The following is an 18,298-nucleotide window of genomic DNA, read 5'->3' on the forward strand; positions in this document are numbered from 1 at the left end:
TTGTGCTTGGCTTCTCGGCCTGTTGCCTCCATCCGTCTGCATCGGTACCTACCTGATCCCACCGGGTCCGCCAGTGTGTCCCCCTGCCGTGTCAGGACACCCCGATGCCCGCCCAGGCTTTGCCCTCTGCACCCGGATTCAGACCCCGGCGTCTGAACAGCAGCTATTGGACAGCAGCTCCAATGTTTTTTTTTGTTTGTTTGTTTGTTTGTTTGTTTTTGGGGGGGAGGTTGGGCCACACCCGGCATTGCTCAGGGGTTACTCCTGGCTGTCTGCTTAGAAATAGCTCCTGGGAGATACGGGGGACCATATGGGACACCAGGATTCGAACCAACCACCTTTGGTCCAGGATTGGCTGCTTGCAAGGCAAACGCCACTGTGCTATCTCTCCAGGCCCAGGCCCAGTGGTTTTTGCTTTTTTTGTTTGTTTGTTTGCTCTTTTGGCCTTGGTACCACACCCGGCGAGTGCTTAGGGGTTACTCCTGGTTCTGCACTCAGAAAATTATTATTATTGGCAGGCTCGGGGACCCTAAGAAATGCCAGAAATCGAACCCCGGTCGGCATGCAAGGCAAACACCCTCTCTGCTGTGCTATTGCTCCATCAGTAGTTTTGCTTTTAAGGGATGTTGCAAATACATAGGAAATAATTCAGAAATTTAAATTCTACATTTCACAAGAGGTGAAACAGACTTAGAGAAGTGAGGCATTTATTTAAAAGGCTTTAGTTGGGGCCAGAGCAGTGGCACAAGTGGTAGGGTGCTTGCCTTGTACTCGATAATTTAGGACAGGCTGTGGTTTGATCCCCTGGCGTTTCATATGGTCCTCCAAGCCAGGAGCGATTTCTGAACGCATAGCCAGGAGTAACCCCTGAGCATCACCGGGTGTGGCCCCAAAACTAAAAAGTATATATTATAATAATAATAAATTGCAAGTTTCTAAAGAACTGTTTGAAGGATGGGGTGAAAGGTAGGGAAATGACATTCCATCCTCTTGTGATAATTGGTTCTTTTCTGGCCAGTGACATATCTAAGGCCTTTATAAAATGTTGCTTTTCTTGTTTTTTTTTTTTTTTTTTAATATTTTTGTTTTGTTTTTTGGAGTCATACCTGGCAGTGCTCAAGGGCTACTCCTGGCTCTGTGCTCAAAAATCACTCCTGGCAGGCACGGGGGAACCATATGGATGCCAGGATTCAAATCACTATCCCTCCTGGGTTGGCTACATGCAAGGCAAACGCCCTACCGCAGTGCTATCTCTCCGGCCTGTTTTTTCTCACTTTTTATTGAACCATTTATGTGTTTATAATGCCATTAAAAAGTCTCCCGCACCCATGGTTCCAAATATCAACTCTCAGAGTGCCCAACTTCCTCCCACCAGTGACCCAAAGACTTCTCTCTCTAAGGCTTGTTTGTTTGTTTGTTTATTTTGGTTTGGTTTTGGGGCCAGGTGCTCAGGGTTACTCCTGGTCTGCACTCAGGAATCACTTCCAGCAGGCTTGGGAGACCATATGAGATGCCAGGGATCGAATCTGGGTCGGCCACGTGTAAGGCAAATGCCCTACTTGCCCTACCTACAAATGCCCTACCTATACTATTGCTCCCGCACGGGCTTGATTTATTTATTTTGAGCAGCTCCATAAAAGCACCGTCTGTGTAGCAGTCAAGTGGGAACAGGGCACAAATTAAGACTGGACTCTGAGTGGCATTTCCTTAAGTTTTCCTCCCCGGTACTGTTTATGCTGGAATATGATTTCTTGTGCAGTTCTGGTGCAGGAGAGAATATTCATTCTGTTTCCAGAGACCCAGAAAGACCAGAGGGAGCTTGCCCCATCACTGACATGGAGCAGGTACCAGCAGGGGGAAGGCTGGTGCAGATCACAGTGATAGAAGGCTTTGACTTGGTGAGTTACTTTTGGATTTTCAAGAACTTTCCAGAGCTATAGCACAGTGGGGAGGGCCTTGCACGTGGCTGAGCTGGATTCGATCCCATCATCCTATATGGTTCCCTGAGCACTGTCAGCAGTAACCCCTGAATGCTGCTGCATATAGCCCCCAAACAAACAAATAAACAAAAAATGTCCTTTAGTCAAAGTCAAAATGGGGTTGCCAGTTGCACATGGAAAAAGTCAATGTGTATAATTGTAAATGTGGCTTGTTTCTATCAACAGAAAGGCTTTAAAGGGGATTCTCCTGTTAGCTTCATCCGTTCAGAATTCAGTGGTGTGCTTCTGGGAGATTCTGCTAAAGTTACTGTTTCTCCAGAAGGAAATGCAAAATATAACTTCACTAGCACTTTCGAGTTTAACCCCGAAGGAGGGATCACTCTGGATGACATCGCCCACAAACCTGTGTTCCGTAAGTCCTGCGCTTCTCAATCTGCTATTGCACGAGAATATTAGGAAATTCTGAAGGGTTGATAGGTAATACTGGTGCAGTGGGATGCAATTCACCTTCCGACCAAGGAATAATGCTCTTTACTTAAAGCCCTACCTGCTCGGGCTACTAATTTTACTTTTTCTTTTTTGGTCACACCCAGTGGTACTCAGTGGGTAATCCTGGATCTGTGCTCTGAAATTACTCCTGGCCGGCTAGGGGGACCCTATGGGATGCCGGGATCAAAATTAGATTGGCTGCATGCAAGAAAAATGCCCTACCATTGGTGCTATAGGCCATGGACTACTAATTTTAATCAACTTGTTTCTAAGATCTTTTGATAGATGGTGGATTTTTCAGCCTATATACTCTACCCAGATTTGGGAATGTTTCTTTTGTATATGTGTATACATATTGTGTTATCATATTTATAAAAAATGAAGACTGTCCCCAGCTCTTTTCAGACTCATTTATACAAAACTATTATTGTTCATCTGCATTTCCTATTGAGTTGAGCATTTTGTATTTGAACTAGCAACCTAGATGAAAATGCGACTTACTTGGAAATGATTCAGTTACTCTCCCATGTTGGAGAATGCACTTTTTAAAAAATATTTATTTAAGTTTTTGAGCCACACCTGGCGGCACTCAGGGGTTAGTCTTGGCTTTGTGCTCAGAAATCACTCCTGGCAGACTCAGGGGATCATCATGTGGGATGCCAGGAAACGCCCTACCACTGTGCTATCACTCTGGGCCTGGAGGATACACTTTTAGAAACTAAGAGTTTGTTCTAGAATTTCTAGAGCCTGAATTTCTAGCTATCACAGGTTGTAAAAGGGCTCAGATGTTTGCTATCAATCTTACTTGTCAGTCTAACTTGAAGGTATTATCCTTGACATACTTTGTTTCTAAAATACCTGTATACAGTCTAAGATATACAGTCTAAGACCTGAGGACCACCTCCACCTCTTCCTCTTCCTCTTTTTCTTCCTCCTCCTCCTGCTCTTCTTCCTCCCTCTTTTTTCCTTTTTCCTTCTTCCTCTCCCAGCAGTGCTCTGGCTCAGGAATCACTCCTGGTAGTGCTTGGGGGACCATATGGGATGCTGGGGATCAAATTCATATCGACTGTGTGTAAGGCAAATGCTTTCCCCACTGCTCCAGCCCACTTCTTTTTTCCTTTAAATTAAAATTTTTATTTCAGGGCCAGAGCAACAGCACAGTGGGTAGAGCATTTAGCCTTGCTTGTGGCCATCCTGGGACTGATCCGGGTTTGATACCAGCACCCCATATGATCCCCAGCCTACCAGGAGTGATTTTATATATGTGTGTGTTTTGGGGTCACATCTATATATGTATTATATATATACACACACACACACATATATATATATATATGTATTTCATCTTTGAATACCAACCCCACCACTAATGTTGGCTCTCATCACCAGTGCTCCCAAACTCTTATTTCCCCCACCCCCATCCCTGCCACCTTGACAGGCACATTACAAAGTTTGACAGTTGCAAGCTTCTTCTTTTTTTTCCCCAAAGGTAGTATCTTCTTTTTTCCTTTTTGGAATGTTCTTGGTGTCCCACTTAAAAAAAAAAAAAAAAAAAGGGGCCGGGCGGTGGCGCTGGAGGTAAGGTAAGCCTTACCTGCGCTAGCCTAGGAGACGGACCGCGGTTCGATCCCCCGGCGTCCCATATGGTCCCCCAAGCCAGGAGCGACTTCTGAGCGCATAGCCAGGAGTAACCCCTGAGCGTCACCGGGTGTGGCCCAAAAACCAAAAAAAAAAAAAAAAAAAAAGAATAAAAAAGTAGGTGCTTGACAAAGACCAGTCATCCAAGATTCCAACACTCACCGATTGAGCCTGAGATTCTCTATAGTGTTTTAAAGCTCTGATTTACGAAACCACTGAGTCTTGGGCAAAAATAATCCAGACCTGCCCCAGCCCACTTGTTCACAGTTGCGGAAGGAGGAGCCCACAGAGAAGGACGAGGCCTAAGCAGCCCTGTGCTCAGAACTGTGACGCCTTCTGGCCTGGCCAGAATCAGTCTCCTGGACTTGTCCTTGGACACCTCTCTGACCTGCTCCCCCAGAGCACACCCTTCCACATCCTTACTCTAGGCTTCAAACTGACCCTAAATAATCAGGATAGATCAACTTCTTCCCTTGCACATTAGACAGGAGAGGCAAGACCAAAACATTCTTCTGAAGGCACATCACCAGGGTCACTTAAGGCACCAAGCAAGAGCTGGGATAGCCCCTGAGCAAGTTTCTTTAACAGTCCTTAGCTTGTTTTGCCGTGGTTATCTGCTGTACAAACTGAGCACGTTCTTACTCTCTTGGTTTTTATTTTCTAGTGAGTTTGATTGAAGTGTTACCGAAGGAAAAGAAGCAGAAGGAAGAAAAAACGTCACTTCTTGGTCAAGCTGTTGTCGATCTGCTTCCTTTACTGGGAGGTCAGGTGGCTGATGTGCTCAAAAGGACAAACAGTGAAGCTTATACTGCGGTTCCTTGCATAGTTGTTGCATATTTTATTCCTAATTTTGTGCCCTCTCCCCAAATGTATATGTTGCAGGGAGACCATTATGTCAAGTTTTTTTAAAATATAGGGCTGGTTTTACTTAAAGTGGCTGTGATCCTTGTGAGGTGGTGATGGTTAGTAATGAAATATGGTAACACTGAGCTCTAAAAAGTAAAGAAATTAACCTGAGTGAATTTAAGGGATGTGATGAACAGAAACACATTTTCGGTCTAACCTTTCTTCTTTGTTTGATTTTGCCTTCTTTTTGCAGGTGATAACTCCTACGAAACGATGGTCCCATTGCACCCTGTCCCAGGCTCACCTTTAGAACCTCTTCGATCAGGTATTAAGGTAATGAGAATTTCTGGGGCCGGGCGGTGGCGCTAAAGGTAAGGTGCCTGCCTTGCCTGCGCTAACCTTGGACGGACCGCGGTTCGATCCCCCGGTGTCCCATATGGTCCCCCAAGCCAGGAGCAACTTCTGAGCACATAGCCAGGAGTAACCCCTGAGCGTTACTGGGTGTGGCCCAAAAACCAAAAAAAAAAAAAAAAAAGGTAATGAGAATTTGAACTTTTTTTTTCCCTTTCTGAGCCACATGTTGTGGTGCTTAGAGTTTACTCCTGGCTCTACACTCAGAGATCACACCTGACAGTGTTTAGGGGACCATATGAGGTGCTATCAGACCTGCATCAGATACATGCAAAACAAGCACCCCACTGTCCTATCTCTGTGGCCCCTAAAGTAATGAAATTGTTTTTTTTTTTTTTTTTTGGTTTTAGATCCACACCTGGCAGCTCTCAGAAATTACTCTTGGGAGGTTTGAGGGACTTTATGGGATGCCAGGGATTGAACCTGGGTCGTGTATGTGCAAAGCAAGCACCCTCCCCCATAATGCTATCACTCCAGCCTGGTAATGAGAATTTTTAACTGTGAACATTTCAGGCTCATGCAGTCTAACAAATCTGCTTACTCATAAAGTTCAACTTGGTTGAGTTGCCAGAGAGGTAAAACAAAGAGTTAAGGTTCTTGCCATGAGCATAGTTGATTCCAGTTTGATTTCCAACACAACACATGGGCTCCTGAGCGCTGCCAAGAGTGCTCTCTGAGCACAAATATGACAATATCATGCAGCCAGGAGGAAGCCCCAAGCATCACTGGTCATGGATATTTAACCAAATAAAGGTTAAATTTGGTTGAATCCAGGAGGCTGGAGAGAAAGCATGAAGGTAGGGTGTTTGCCTTGCATACAGAAGGAGGATGGTTCGAATCCTGGCATCCCATATGGTCCCCCGAGCCTGCCTGGATCGATTTCCAAGCATAGAGCCAGGAATAACCCCTGAGAGCTGTTGGGTGTGACCAAAAAACAAAAACAGAGGCCAGTGAGGTAGCGCTAGAGGTAAGGTGTGTGCCTTGCAAGCGCTAGCCAAGGAAGGACCATGGTTCGATCCCCCGGTATTCCATATGGTACCCAAGCCAGGGGCAATTTCTGAGCACTTAGCCGCTTAGCCAGGAGTAACCCCTGAGCATCAAATGGGTGTGGCCGAAAAATACAAAAAAAAAAACCCAAAGAAAACAAAAAAACCAAATTTGGTTGAATCCAAATTATCAGGTACACAATGTCGTAGGATCTGGGAACCAGAGCTAAGTAAGGCTATGCCATACCTTTGAGGAGCCCATAATAGATAATACAGTACTGTAACCCAGTGAAATTAAGTGGAGGTGGGGGGCATGGATAGTATACGCAATGAGATGTTGGTTGTTTTTATCTATTTTTAGTGTAGGAAAGGTGTATTTGCAGCTCTGTCTCCATCTCTGTTTTGTTAGATGAAATGCTGTCTGTATACTCTCACTGTATTGCCTGGAGGTTCTGCTCTTGCATGGAGAAGATGCACTTTTTTTTTGTTTCGTTTTTGGGTCACACCCGACAGTGCTCAGGGGTTACTCCTTGCTCTATGCTAAGAAATCACCCCTAGCAGGCCATATGGGATGCCGGGATTCGAACCACCGTCCTTCTGCATGAAAGGCAAAAGCCTTACCTCCATGCTATCTCTCTGGCCCCAGATGCACCTTTTGATGGACCCTACTGGGCCTCTGTTTTAATAATTTCCTCCTGAGAATCAGGAATTTCTCAGAGCACTACTGTGCAACCTTGGCCCGAATACAATCTCCACATATCAGAGGATGCTTTGGTTTCTGTTCTGCTTCAGTTAAGGAGGAGCCTACTGGCCCTCCCTTCTCTTCCCCCCAGTGCAGTTCTCTAATCAGTCCTTGTCACAGACCAATTAATTGGTCCTGACAGTATGGAATCTTTGGGGTTCCCTTGAAAGGTGTGTGCCTGGGTGGCTGTGGTAGACAGAGGCTAAGGACTCAAGTTCTGTTCCCTTTATTAAAAACAAAAGGTATTCACCAAATACTTATACTCAATTTCTTGACAAGTCATAATTTTCAAACAAAGCTATTTAGACAAAACTAATTTTACCCCCCACTCAAAAAAAAAAAGCACAGGGGCAAGTTGTTCAAAACATATTTTGACACAAGCAGCTTCATTTTTGAAGCTACTTTTTTGCTATCTGAGAGCCCTAGCCAGCAAGGGCTATTGTTTTGTATTCTTTTGGTTTTATGCATACTGAACTGGGGCTTGAAATGTTAACCTTTACTATGACTGCACATAGACTAAGAGCAAAATTAGATTAGTGGATGAATATTTCTTTTTGTGTTTCCTTTGGTTTTCTGGGTCACACCCAGTGGAGTTACTCCTGGCTCTATGCTCAGAAATCGCAGGCTTGGGGTACCATATGGGATGCCGAGATTTGAACCACTATCCATCCTGAATCAGCTTCGTGCAAGGCAAATGCCCCACCTCTGTGCTATCTCTCCAACCCCTATCTACATACTTAACTTCAGTATTGTTGAAGGAATGCTATGATTTAGGGAGATGGTGCTGTTCTTTGGTCTCTCTAACTCTTGGGACTTCACAGAGAGTTACTTGGATCCTTTCTATGGAAATAATCAACCTGAACATGAGTTGAAATTTATGTAAATATAAAGGCAGTTCTAGGCATTTTCCAAGCACCGATTCTCTTCCAGTCGTGCAGTCTGGAAGTTAAGGTGTTTGTGTCAGAACCCTTGCTGAGTGCATCCCAGATCTCAGGCGGCAACCTGCTGACGGTCACCCTGGAGGCAGCCTATGCCGTGCCCGAGGCCTTCCTCCCCACGGGGCCCCTGCAGAACTACATGGTCGGCCTGCAGGTGCCCTCAGCCGGAGAGGTAAGGCCCATACCAACCTGCATCTGCCCACATGCCAGAGCTGCTGTCAGCTCCTACTGCCCACCCGGTTTCTCTTCAGGCTCACCAACTTACATGAATGCCTGTCGTTCAGTATTAAAAACAGTCAGCTTGGGCTGAAATGATAGTACAGCAGTAGGGTGTTTGCCTTGCACGCAGACAACCTGGGACGAACCCAGGTTTGGTCCTTGGCATCCCATATGGTCTCCCAAGCCTGCCAGGAGCAATTTCTGAGTGCAGAGCCAGGAGTAATCCCTGAGCACCAAAAAACAAACAAAATTTTACAATTGATATCTTAAATAATATGGAGGGAAATAGTCATTAATTATAAATCATTAAAATATAGAGGAAACTTCATTAATTAGTCATTTATTTTTGGGGGGCCACACCTGGTAATGCTCAGGGGTTACTCCTGGTTATATGCTCAGAAATCGCTCCTGCCTCAGAAATCGCTGAGGATCGAACCGAAGTCATCGTGGATCAGCCATTTGCAAGGCAAATGCCATACCACTGTGCTATCGCTCTGGCCTCATTAATTATTCATTTATAGTTATTAATTTTGATATAAATTGCTTATAACATATATTTGTTTAACTTGGGGGAATATATATATATATATTTTTTTTTTGGTTTTTCGGGCCACACTCGTTTGATGCTCAGGGGTTCCTCCTGGCTAAGCACTCAGAAATTGCTCCTGGCTTGGGGGGACCATATGGGATGCCTGGGGATCGAACCTCAGTCCTTCCTTGGCTAGAGCTTGCAAGACACCTTACCTCTAGCACCACCTCGCAGGCCCTGGGGGAATATATTTTTACAGAAATGTCTCTTATTCCAGGTTGGGTTCCTTCCTTCCTTCCTTCCTTCCTTCCTTCCTTCCTTCCTTCCTTCCTTCCTTCCTTCCTTCCTTCCTTCCTCCCTCCCTCCCTCCCTCCCTCCCTCCCTCCCTTCTTTCCTTCCTTCCTTCCTTCCTTCTTCCTTCCTTCCTTCCTTCCTTCCTTCCTTCCTTCCTTCCTTCCTTCCTTCCTTCCTTCCTTCCTTCCTTCCTTCCTTCCTTCCTTCCTTCCTTCCTTCCTTCCTTCCTTTCCTGCCTGTCACATCTGACTCCTCAGTCAGGGATCACAACTGGTGGTGCTCAGGGTACCTTATGGGATGCCAGAGATTGAACCCAAGTTGGCCATTTGCAAGGCAAGCATCCATGTGTTATCTCTCATGGCAGCCTCCCATCACCATTTTTATCTACCAATCTTTGCCATTTCCTAATGTCTGACTTTTATTTCTTCAGAAAGATTATCCCATCTTGTTCAAGAATGGAACACTGAAGCTAGGAGGGGAAAAAGAGCCTGTTCCCCGCCCCAAAAAATGGCCCATTGCCAACATTCTGGCCCCGGGAGCCAACTTCATCCCCGATGCCTTCATCGTCGGCGGAGCCTATGAAGGAGAGGAAGGAGAGCTCAACCACCCTGAGGTGAGGGATTTAGAATGTGATTATGATGAACGGAGTTTATTGAAGGATGAGAAAATGTTTAGCAAATCACTGTTATTTATATATGCCTGTCACTTGTAAAACAGGGATATACAAAATAAACAAAGAGATAATTCTGATGAAAATGTCTTCTAACATCTCAAGCCCAGCAAACAAAACATTTAAATTTACTTATTTTACCTTATTTATTCATTTTGTTTTGTTTCGTTTGGGGGTGATTCTAATAGATACTGGGGAGCTCTACAGGGGAGGTGACCACCACTGTACTCTTCCTTTCTCTTATTTTTGAGTAGGTCACAATCACAGATCAAAATAAATCACTACTGCACTGGCCCCTAAGGGTCTATCTTTATTCCAATGACAGCTGTTTTAATGACAACTGCCTTATATTACAGTGTAAAGTTGGGAGAAGTGATTCCCCACTACTTTTTTGTTTTTCTACTGAGACTTGCTTTGGTTATTCATGGACATTTATTTCTCCATATGAGTTTCAGGAGCATCTGATTCACTTCTTTGAAAAATACCATGTGAGGGGTTGGAGTGGTTGCAGCATATATGCCAGGAGCAATTTCTGAACGCATAGCCAGGAGTAACCCCTGAACGTCACTGGGTGTGGCCCAAAAACAAAAAAAAATAAAATAAATAAAAGGGGCTGGAGAGATAGCATGGAGGTAGGGCGTTTGCCTTGCATGCAGAAGGACGGTGGTTTGAATCCCGGCATGCCATATGGTCCCCCGAAAGAGCCTGCCAGGAGCGATTTCTAAGTGTAGAGCCAGGAGTTATACCTGAGTGCTGCTGGGTGTGGCCCAAACCCCCCCTCAGAAAAAGAAAAGAAAAGAAAGAAATCACTCCTGGCTTGGGGGACCAATTGGGACTCAGGGGGATCAAACCGCAGTCTGTCCTAGGTTAGCATGTGCAAGGCAAACGCCCCACCACTTGCACCACTGCTCCAGCCCCCTAAACCATTCTTATTCTTGTTGGGTTTTAGTCTGTTTTACCTATTGAGAAGACAGGGCAGTGCTGAAGTCTCCCACTATTATGTGTTGCTATTGATGTCTTCCTTCGAATTTGTCAGCAGTTGTTTAAAATATTTTGCTTGTTTCTCACTGGGTGTATTATGTTTAGTAGTCTGATTTCTTCCTGTTGTACATATTCCTTCATTATTAAGAAATGTCCATTATAACTTTTTAAAATCTGAAGTCTATGTCATCTGATATTAGTATGGCCACCTCAGCCTTTTGTTTGTTTGTTTTTGTTTTTTTTGGGGGGTCACACCTCATGACACTCAGGGGTTACTCCTGGCTATGCTCTCAGAAATCACTCCTGGCTTTGGGGGACTATATGTGACACTGAGGAATCAAACCATCCTAGGTTTGTGTGTGCCAGGCAATTGCCCTACCACTTGCGCCATCACTCTGGCCTCGTAAAATCCTGTTATAAACTCTTTTTTTGTTCGTTGTTTTTTTTTGGGCCACACCTGGTGATGCTCAGAAGTTACTCCTGGATATGCACTTATAAATTGTTCCTGGCTTAGGAGACCATATGGGATGTTGGGGATCGAACTCAGGTCTGTCCTGGGTCAGTTGCGTGCATGGCAAATGCCCTACCACTGTGCTATGGCTTTGGTCTACCTCAGCCTTTTTTTTTTTTTTTGGTTTTGGGGCCACACCCAGCGGTGCTCAGGGGTTACTCCTGGCTGTCTGCTCAGAAATAGCTCCTGGGAGGCATGGGGGACCATATGGGACACCGGGATTCGAACCAACCACCTTTGGTCCTGGATTGGCTGCTTGCAAGGCAAACACCGCTGTGCTATCTCTCCGGGCCCCCACCTCAGCCTTTTTAAGGGAGTTGTTTTTTTGTTTTTTTTTTGAATTAATGTTTTCCAACCTTTGACTTTGAATTTATGTTTGTTCTGACTATTCAGGTGTGTTTCTTGCAGACAGCAAAATATTGGATTTAATTTTTTTTGTTTTGTTTTTTGTTTTTGGGTCACACCCAGTAGCACTCAGGGGTTACTCCTGGCTCCATGCTCAGAAATCACTCCTGCAGGCACGGGAGACCATATGGGATGCCGGGGTTTGAACCAATGACCTTCTGCATGAAAGACCAATGCCCTACCTCCATGCTATCTTTCGGTCCCTGGATTTAATTTTTTGATCCACTTTGCCACTCTTTTTCTCTTAATTGGTGCATTTGGTTCATTGAAGTTGAGAAATGATTTTTTTGTTTTGTGGGCCATACCCAGCAGTGTTCAGGGCTCTTGGCTCTGCACTCAGAAATCACTCCTGACATGCTCTGGGGATCATATGGAATGCTGGGAATCAAACTCAATCTTGTCCTGTGTTGGCTGCGTGCTTGGCAAATGCCCTACCACTGTGCTATCTCTCTGGCCCAAGAGAGATGATTGTAATGTGATTCCATGTCATCTTTTTTGTAGGAGTTTGTTGAGTATGCCTTGCCTTAAAGTAGACCCTTTAGTTGTTTTGTTTTATTTAGTTTTTTGGGCCACATCTGGAGGTGCTCAGGGTCTCTGTGTAGGGCCATGCTCACCTGGCTATTGGCAAGGTCCCGAACGCTGGTGGGAGGCTGAGACATTTCTCCAGTTGTTCTTTTTTTTTGTTTTTTGGCAGGGCTCTGTCCAGTGGCACTTCAGGTGTTACTTTTCAGTCTGTGGTTGGGGGTCACTTGCAGTGGTACTCAGGATAGCATGTGATGCTAGGGACTGAATTCAGACCCTACACAAAGTCTGTGCTCAGCCCACTGAGTGTATGTATGTGAGTAAGCAATTAAAATAAATAGAAGATTTGGGGCTAGAGTGGTGGTACAGGCGGTAGGGCGTTTGCCTTGTATGCACTAACCTAGGACGGACTACAGTGAGATCCCCCAGCATCCCATATGGTCCTCTAAGCCAGGGGCGACTTCTGAGCACATAGCCAGGAGTAACCCCTGAGTGTCACCAGTACACCCCCCAAAAATAAATAAATTGAAGACTCAGAATTTTTTAAAAATTAAAAAAGAAAAATTGTCCTTTTAAAGAATGCAAGGTCTTCAAATATTAGGAAGATTGATTTTTAGACAAAGCATAGTAAAATAAGACATGGTTTGACTTTTCTTTAGGTATCTATGTTTACAGAAATAATTCAAAGTCAGCACTAGATTTCAGAATTGGAAACTGCCAGGAAGATACTTCTATTTTTATGTCAGAGTATAAATTACTTATTTTTAGCTATGTTATAAAGTTCTTAATTCTATTTGAAACAGAGGAAATATCAGTTTTTACTTTATTATATGTACACACAAATCTATAGACTTTTATTCATTCCCTGATATTTTTCCTACAAAAATGATGATATGTTTTTAATAATGTATCTTGGAGATTTTTTCCTACATCACTATGTAAAGAATATTCTCATCCTTTTGCTTTTCTTATTTGCCATTGCTATTTCAAGGAGCAATCTTCACTTCATAACCAACTTCTATTGGTGGACATTTAGTTGTTAACAGTATCTTCTGCTTTTCATTCCTCCTCTCCCCTTTCATCCTTCCACTTCAATTGTTTTAGTATAACCCATATTTGTCAAGGGCAAAGGTGGCAACTTATATTTGACAAGATTGATAGAATTATGTAGGTAACTTACCAGGGCCTTTTATTACTAGTAAAATATCATAAACATTTAAATGGGGATAGTAATTATATGAGAGTTCTAGTAATACTCAAAGTACAATAAATGTAGTTTAACATAACTCATTAAAAAATTGCTTGTGGGGCCGGGAAGGTGGCGCTAGAGGTAAGGTGTCTGCCTTACAAGTGCTAGCGTAGGACGGACCGCGGTTCGATCCCCCGGCGTCCCATATGGTCTCCCCAAGCCAGGGGCGATTTCTGAGCTCATAGCCAGGAGTAACCCCTGAGTGTCAAACGGGTGTGGCCCAAAAACCAAAAAAAAAAAAAAAAAAATCAGCTCAAATTATTGGGGCCGGGCGGTGGCGCTGGAGGTAAGGTGCCTGCCTTACCTGCGCTAGCCTAGGAGACGGACCGCGGTTCGATCCCCCGGTGTCCCATATGGTCCCCCAAGCCAGGAGCGACTTCTGAGCGCATAGCCAGGAGTAACCCCTGAGCGTCACCGGGTGTGGCCCAAAAACCAAAAAAAAAAAAAAAAGAAAAAAAAATTGCTTGTGGGGAAGTGAGGGGAAAAAAAGATTGCTTGTGGGGCTTGAGCCATAGGACGACAGTGAGGGCATTTGTCTTGTACATGGGTGACCTGGGTTCAATCCCTAGCTTCCCCCCAAACACTGTTGAGTGTGATTCCAAAACTCAAAAAATAAAAACTAAGTAAATAATGAAAAGAATATGAGAGATGGAGCACACTGGGAAGACAGACTCCCTCATCACTTGCACAGGACCGGGAATTCAGGAACCAAGCAGAATGTGTGAAGAAAAGGATCGTCTGGGACCTGGAGAGTCGCTGCTACCTGGATCCTTCTGCTGTGGTCAGGTAAGAAGGATAGGGAAGGAGGGGACCAATGTCTGGAGGTGGCAGCAAAGGGCACTTTCATTTGTCCATTTTATCTATATTTGGGGAAGGTTATCTGTGACTTTACCTACCACACCTGACAGCTACAAAAGCTCAGCCAGGGGCCGGGCGGTGGCGCTAAAGGTAAGGTGCCTGCCTTTCCTGCGCTGGCCTTGGACGGACCGCGGTTCGATCCCCCGGTGTCCCATATGGTCCCCCAAGCCAGGAGCAACTTCTGAGCACATAGCCAGAAGTAACCCCTGAGTGTTACCGGGTGTGGCCCAAAAACCAAAAAAAAAAAAAAAAAAAAAGTTCAGCCAAGAGAGGGGGTAAAGGGTGACTTACCAGCTGACCCGGGTTTGATTCCTGGCATTCATAGGGCCCCCCGAGCCTGCCAGGAGTGATTTCTGAGTACAGAACCAGGAGTAACTCCTGAGCATCTCCAGGTGTGGCCCAAAACCAAAAACAACAACAACAACAACAACAACAACAACAAAAACCCAGAGAAGTGCTCATTTTTCTCTCTTTTATTAAAGCTCCACAGTGGTGGGGCCAGAGAGATAAGGCAGTAAGGCATTTGCCTTGTATGCAGAAGGACAGTGGTTTGAATCGTGACATCTCATATGGTCCCCCAGCCTGCCGGGGGCGATTTCTGAGCATAGAGCCAGGAGTAGCCCCTGAGTGCTGCCAGGTGTGAGCAAAACAAACAAACAAACAAACAAAACAAAACAAAGAAGCTCCACAGTGGTGTGCATGTCAGCTCCACAGTTATTATATATACAGGAAAATTATTTCTCTCTCTCTCTCTCTCTCTCTCTCTCTCTCTCTCTCTCTCAATTCTTCTGCCTTTGTGCATGGGGGAGAGTCTCCCAAGCACACACAGGTTCTTCTCTTATCAATTCAGGGTCCCACTAGTCCCATGTAAAGAGCCCCCCCACCAATATGCTGCTGTGTGGGCCCTAGGGTGCCCTGGTCCACTGAAGATAATCCTGATGACTGTATGGTTCCAGAGATTGCACCAGGGCCAGCCACAAGCAAGACATGCACCTTAATTTTGTGGGGCTCCTGCCCTGCTGCTCTGCCCTCTAGTAAATTCTTCAATCCACTGAGTTGGGATATCATCTGCAGTTTTCACACTGTGACAGAAACCTGGATATGAGGATTGGCTGTGACTTCATCAGTAAAGAGCATAGGCCTCTGAGTACCCTCGTGGAATTGTACTACAAGTCTCCTTTCTCTTATTGTCTTCAATGTAACTGTTCCTGGTGGACACGGTGTTACCCAAAGTCAACTCAGACTCAAATTCCAGAGAACATGTTGTTGACTATCCATTCTTCCCACAGGGACCTGGCAATTAGGCAGCAAGTAGGAAGAGCATTATCACCATTATAAGCATATCAACATTATAAGCATTATCAGGCAAAATGAGTTTTCTCAGTTTCTAACAAATGGGACCAATAGTTTATACATCAAGTTCACAGCTTGGTGGTGGACTGTATGTGATCCCGAGCCCTACTGGGACTGACCCCAGAGCACAGTCAGGAGTAAGTCTTGAGCACAGATGAGTGTGCCCTCCTCCCAAAACAGAGAGGAATACTTCCTTTTATATATATATATATTTTTTTTATTTATTTAAGTAACATGATCATAGTTGGGTTACAGTCATAACCAGAACACCCCCCCTTCACCAGTGTAACATTACCGCCTCCCCCCTTCCCATCCCCTGCCTGTATTCGAGACAAGCATTCTACTACAGTTATTTGTTTTTAAGTTCAGTAAGTTGTATTTTATTTCCTTAAAGGATAAGAGTAAAAAAATATAATAAGGGTGTAATAGTGGCAATCACCATTGTTTGCATAGGTCCAGAAAAATGGGGAAAATGGGAATACTTCCTTTTTAACTTATATTGTGTTGTCCTATGATCCCCTGAGCACCACCAGGAGAGATGCCTAAGTACTAGAGTCAGGAGTAATCCTTGAGCTTCACTGGATGTGGTCTCAAAATAAAATGAACAAAATTATGTTGGCCCAACTTTTGCATATGTTTCTAGTTGGTTGATTCTTGATTTGCAGTTTTCAGAAGCGAATTGCTGATTGTCGACTGTGGCCAGTAGAAATCACAAGAATTCCTCTGGTGGCAGTCCCCAAAGCGAAAGCAGCCAAATTTGAAAAGGTAAAACTTATCTGCTTAAAAACAGTTGCAGAAGAGGGGCCGGAGAGATAGAACAGCAGTAGGGTGTTTGCCTTGCAAGCAGCCAACCCAAGATGGATGGTGGTTCAAATCCTGGCATCCCATATGGTCCCCGGTGCCTGCCAGGAGTAACCCCCAAGTGCCGCCAGGTGTGGCCCAAAAAACAAAAACAACAAAACAAAACAAAACAAAAACAGTTGCAGAAGAATACTGGGGAGACAGCATTTATCTAATCTAATGTGTGAGGCCCTGAGTTCCCTTACATCATATGGTGCTCGCCTGCCTCTCCAGCAGCTCTTGGAGGGACTGTGGATCCCAGGAATTTTGCTGTAATCCCCATAAAAATATCTATATAAAAATAGTTAGATTTATCCTGTTATTTTATTTCTGAATCTGTGTGTTTCTGTTGTTTGTTTGATTGTTTTTTAAGCTACACATTCAATGCTTAGAGCCCACTACTAGCTTAGTGCTTGTGGATTTATGCTGGCCTGAGATCCAACCCTAGATGCCTGTACTGCTACATGAACTCCAGTCGTTGGTAAACAACTTGCCCTCTGTGCTTAGTTCTGGTCTCAAAGAAAAATGTGAAGAGCTGTCCCCTCCTGTGCATGCCCCAGGAAACTGCCAGTCCCTGCCCAATCAGTATGCCTGGTTCACTCTTGCTTGTTATTTGCCCAAGACCAGCTCCAGGTAAGGGGGCCTGAGCAGGGGCACCACAAGGATTAAGAAAACAAGATAACAAACAAACAAACAAAAAAAATATATATATACACATACAGGGCCGGAGAGATAGCATGGAGGTAAGCCATTTGCCTTTCATGCAGAAGATCATTGGTTCGAATCCCGGCATCCCATATGGTCTCCCTAGCCTGCCAGAAACGATTTCTGAGCATAGAGTCAGAAGAACCCCTGAGCGCTACCGGGTGTGACCCAAAAGCCAAAAAAAAAAAAAAAAAAAAAAAAGATAAGATATTGGGGTTGGAGAGATAGCACAGTGGTGGTGTTTACGTTGCATGTGGTTGACCCAGGACAAACCTACTTTCGATTCCTGGCATCACATATGGCCCCCCCGAGCCTGCCAGGAGCAATTTCTGAGCACAGAGCCAGTAGTAACGTGGCCCAAAAACAAAATAAACAAACAAAAGCAAAACAAAAAAGAAAGAAAACAAGATAGACATAATAGAGAAAAACATGGGCTTCCAGCCTTGTGGTCTGAGATCTCTGACTGTACATACAGTATTTATTGTTCAGGGTCATGAAACCAGGAAGAAGGGCAGATGCTAACAGACTTCAAATGCTATCTAATACTAATCAAACCTAAGTGGGTCTTTACATCTCAAAAAAGAGTGTGTGTCCAGGGTGGATAGATAGCACAGCGGTAGGGCGTTTGCCTCGCAAGCAGCTTACTCAGGACAACAGTGGTTCAAATCCCGGCATCCCATATGGTCTTCCATGCCTGCCAAGAGCGATTTCTGAGCAGAGAGTCAGGAGTAACCCCTGAGTGCCACCTGGTGTGACTCCCGCCCCCCAAAAAAAGTCTTTAAAAAAGAGTTTGTGTCAAAGAGGAAGCTAGTGCAAATTCTCTTGGAGTGGTGGCAGACAAAAGAGCGTAAACAGGACAACCTCCCTCCACTGTTACAGCATTCAGTAAATTAGAAATTAAGAGTCCTTAGATCACCTTTTCCTCCCCTCTCCCCAGAGTATCAATTCTCTAGTTAATTTATTCATTTCTTGGATGTTTTCATATCTGACACCTATTGTCTGTTAAAAAGTTATTTAGACTTGGGCCTGGAGAGATAGCATGGAGGTAAGGCGTTTGCCTCTCATGCAGAAGGTCAGTGGTTTGAATCCCAGCATCTTATATGGTCCTCTGTGCATGCCAGGGGCGATTTCTGAGCATAGAGCCAGGAGTAACCCCTGAGCATTGCCAGGTG

The 18,298-nt window shown here is 44.7% G+C and overlaps 1 protein-coding gene across 1 annotated transcript in view; it reads left to right on the forward strand.

Annotated features, from left to right (window-relative positions):
- The first annotated feature begins 5,170 nt into the window (after positions 1-5,170).
- The window catches only part of CFAP70 (cilia and flagella associated protein 70), a 56,640-nt gene continuing 43,512 nt past the window's right edge, over positions 5,171-18,298 (forward strand). The window contains exons 1-5 of the mRNA XM_049789261.1: positions 5,171-5,246; positions 7,983-8,162; positions 9,463-9,645; positions 14,062-14,156; positions 16,247-16,346. Of these exons, the coding sequence (XP_049645218.1) occupies positions 5,187-5,246; positions 7,983-8,162; positions 9,463-9,645; positions 14,062-14,156; positions 16,247-16,346 (618 nt within the window). The 5' untranslated portion in view covers positions 5,171-5,186. The remainder of the gene's footprint in view (positions 5,247-7,982; positions 8,163-9,462; positions 9,646-14,061; positions 14,157-16,246; positions 16,347-18,298) is intronic.

This window comes from Suncus etruscus, chromosome 15, assembly GCF_024139225.1.
Source record: "Suncus etruscus isolate mSunEtr1 chromosome 15, mSunEtr1.pri.cur, whole genome shotgun sequence".
NCBI lineage: Eukaryota > Metazoa > Chordata > Mammalia > Eulipotyphla > Soricidae > Suncus > Suncus etruscus.